Below are 3,176 nucleotides of genomic sequence, written 5' to 3'. Positions count from 1 at the left end.
GAGACGGCGTTGAGCCTCTCGGGATGGCTTAGTCCCCTCCTCAAGAAGTATACGGTGCATGCATGTGGTAGGGCTGATTCCTTTAATGTCGGCCAAAGTCCACCCTATGGCCGTTTTGTGTTCTCGCAGCACCCTCACAAGCTTCTCCTCCTCCATTGCCGTGAGACTTAATGAAATGATGACGGGCAATGTTTCGCCTTCTCCCAAAAACACATACTTCAAATGGTCCGGCAACGGCTTAAGTTCAAGTGATGGTGCCTGAACAACAGAAGGTAGCATTTTAGTGGAAACTGAATTTGAAAGTGAGAGTGGAACCTTACCATATTGTTGCGGCAATGACTCAAGGGCTGCCACAACCTCAATTATTTCTTCACTAGAACCCATGGCAAAGAATTCCTCCTCCTTGCCGTGACCTTGCATTGGCCCAAATTCGTCATTTTTGCACTCTATGGCCTTAGTGATGGTTGTTTCCAGGGCATCCTTGTTCAATTCTTCAAGGTATACCTGCGCCAAAGAATCGATAACATCAATGGAAAAACAAGAATGGTCATCAACGGGATATCTCATAGTTTCAGAAATATTAAAATCAATCACTTCCCCATCGAATTCCATTGTCAAGGTGCCTTTGTATACATCAATCTTCGTTCGGGCCGTCTTCATGAATGGCCTACCAAGGAGAATCGGCAAAGATGTAGAATGGGCTGAATCCTCCATGTCTAGGATGTAGAAATCAGCCGGAAAAATTAAATGGTTCACCTGCACAAGCACATCTTCCAAAACTCCTTTTGGATACGCGTTAGAACGATCGGCCAGTTGTATAATTACACCATCTTGTTTTAATTCACCCAAATTCATAGATGCATAAATAGAATAAGGCATGACATTTATGGATGCACCTAAATCAAGCATGGCATGTTCAAAACGATTATGTCCAATCACACAAGGAATCGTGAAACTACCGGGGTCTTTGCACTTGGTAGGTAGTTTACGTTGCAAAACAGCGGACACATTCTTGCTTACCTTCACTACCTCTTTGTTTGCCCTTCTTCTCTTTGTATTGCATAGGTCCTTGAGGAATTTAGCATACTTTGGAACCTGTTTGATTGCATCGAGAAGCGGTATGTTCACTTGCACCTTCCGGAACGTTTCAAGAATGTCCTTCTCGCTTTCTTCCTTTTTTTCTTGCATGAACCTGCGAGGAAAAGGTACATTGGGCAGATTAGAACGTGAAGTACATGAATTTGAACTTAAATTACCTGATTTGACCGAGTTAGGGTGATTGGGGGCCTGCGGCATTGGGTTTTTCACCCTTTCCGCAGGTGAGCTAGACACTTCCTCAGGTTGTGTCGTCTCTTCATCTACTTTCTGGGCAGATTTGGGATTGTTTGGCTCGGTCCCAACTTCTTTTCCACCCCTTAGGGTGATGGCCTTGGCGGATTCGAATCCTCCCTTTGGATTGACTGTGGTTGAGCTAGGAAGCTTTCCTTGCTCTCTAATCTGTCCAAGGAACTCAGAAATCTGCCCTATTTGTTTCTTCATATCCATCATCTCCTTCTCGTTATTTTCTATCCGGTTGTTTTGATTTTGCAACCCCTGCGAAATAGAGGTTAGTAATTGCATAGCTTGACTACTTTCCAAGGACGTACCTGAATGAGATGATGCCGAAGGTTGTTGGGATTGTTGGGGTGCATACGGGTTGGAATAAAAACCAGGGGGGTTTGGCCTAAATCCTCCTTGTTGGGCAGCTTGTTGTGGTTCTCTCCATTTGAAGTTTGGATGGTCCCTCCATCCGGCATTGTAAGTGTTCGAGTATGGGTTGTTTTGATTTTGTCCTTGGAAACCAATTGCATTGGCAGATTCCCACCCACCATTCTCGATTAGTTGAGGGCACTTGTCGGATGGATGCCCTTGAATTGAGCACACGCCACAAACTTGGTGTTCTTGTGCTTTTGGACCAATCACAACCTGAGAAACAAGAGAAGTAAGATTAGCAAGTTGTGATTGAATTTCAGAAATAGCACTCACCTCATTTACACTTTGTTGTCGTGGGGCTTCCCTTTGGCCCACTCCTTCATATTGTTGAGCGTTGAGCGCTCGGTTGGCTATGAGAATCTTGGCATCCCTTGGTGTTTTGTCCACCAATGCTCCTCCTGCTGATGCATCAAGCATTTGACGTTCGATAGGAAGGAGGCCCTCATAGAAATATTGAAGGAGAAGTTCCTCCTTCATTTGATGTTGAGGACATGAAGCTACAAGGCTCTTGAAGCGCTCATAATAAGCCGGGAATGTCTCACCATAATTCTGTTGAATACCACTAATTTTCTTCCGTAGGAGAATCACTCTCGAAGTAGGGAAGAATTTCTCCAAGAAAGCACGCTTCATACTCTCCCACGAAGTCACAGTTCCCGGGGCTAGTTCGTAGAGCCAATCTTTGGCCTTGTCCATAAGTGAAAATGGAAAGGCCTTCATCTTCAATATACTCCCATCCACAGTGATGGGGGTCATGCTCGAACAAACCACCTTGAACTCCTTCAAGTGTTTGTTGGGGTCTTCCATAGACAAGCCATGGAACTTCGGAATATGGTGTAACAAACTGGATTTGAGTTCAAACACCTCAGTCGTCCCCTCCGCAGCCGTGGGGTATTGGATACAAAGAGGCAATGCATTATCCAAACCCGAGGCCGAAAGCTCCTTGATGGTTCTATTATCTGCTGCCATGGCTTGTTCTTCTTCAAAAATCTGATCCGTGGGCTCTTCTTCTACACCTACTTTGTCTTCTTCAAGCCCAGGTTGTGGTTGAGGTTGTGGTGGCTCTTGTTGACTCCTCGTTCTCCTCAAAGTGCGTTCAAAATCACCGTCAAAGCTCGAGATATGTTCACGAATCGGATGAGAATTCCGAGTCATAAACTAGTACCTAAAACAAGAAACAAAACAAGATTAAGAATTTGGAATACAATAAAAACAAAAGAAAATAAAACAACCCAAGAGATTAGCAACTTTGCTAATCCCCGGCAACGGCGCCAAAATTTGATGCGAGAATTATGCGCACACAAATTAAACCCTCTTTTTGTCAATTGTAGTGAAGTGTATAAGTAGGGATCGTTCTGGACCGGGGATTAGGAGGGATTGTTAATCACTTGGATTTGACTCAAAAACGTAAAAACAAGATAAAACAC

At 44.3% G+C, this 3,176-nt stretch overlaps 1 protein-coding gene across 1 annotated transcript; it reads right to left on the bottom strand.

The window, feature by feature from the left end:
* Positions 1-513: 513 nt before the first annotated feature.
* Positions 514-2,601, bottom strand: LOC125477246 (the record flags this gene model as incomplete). Its single annotated transcript, XM_048584196.1, has 2 exons — positions 514-1,215; positions 2,110-2,601. Coding segments are annotated over 2 exons (1,194 nt in total), but the record flags the coding sequence as incomplete, so codon positions are not given.
* Between the last annotated feature and the right edge of the window lie 575 nt (positions 2,602-3,176).

The sequence above is a fragment of a genome, unplaced genomic scaffold, assembly GCF_019419815.1.
Source record: "Pyrus x bretschneideri cultivar Hongxiangsu unplaced genomic scaffold, Pyrus_bretschneideri_v1 Contig204, whole genome shotgun sequence".
In the NCBI taxonomy this organism is placed as follows: Eukaryota; Viridiplantae; Streptophyta; class Magnoliopsida; order Rosales; family Rosaceae; genus Pyrus; species Pyrus x bretschneideri.
This window is presented reverse-complemented; position numbering and strand designations above follow the sequence as displayed.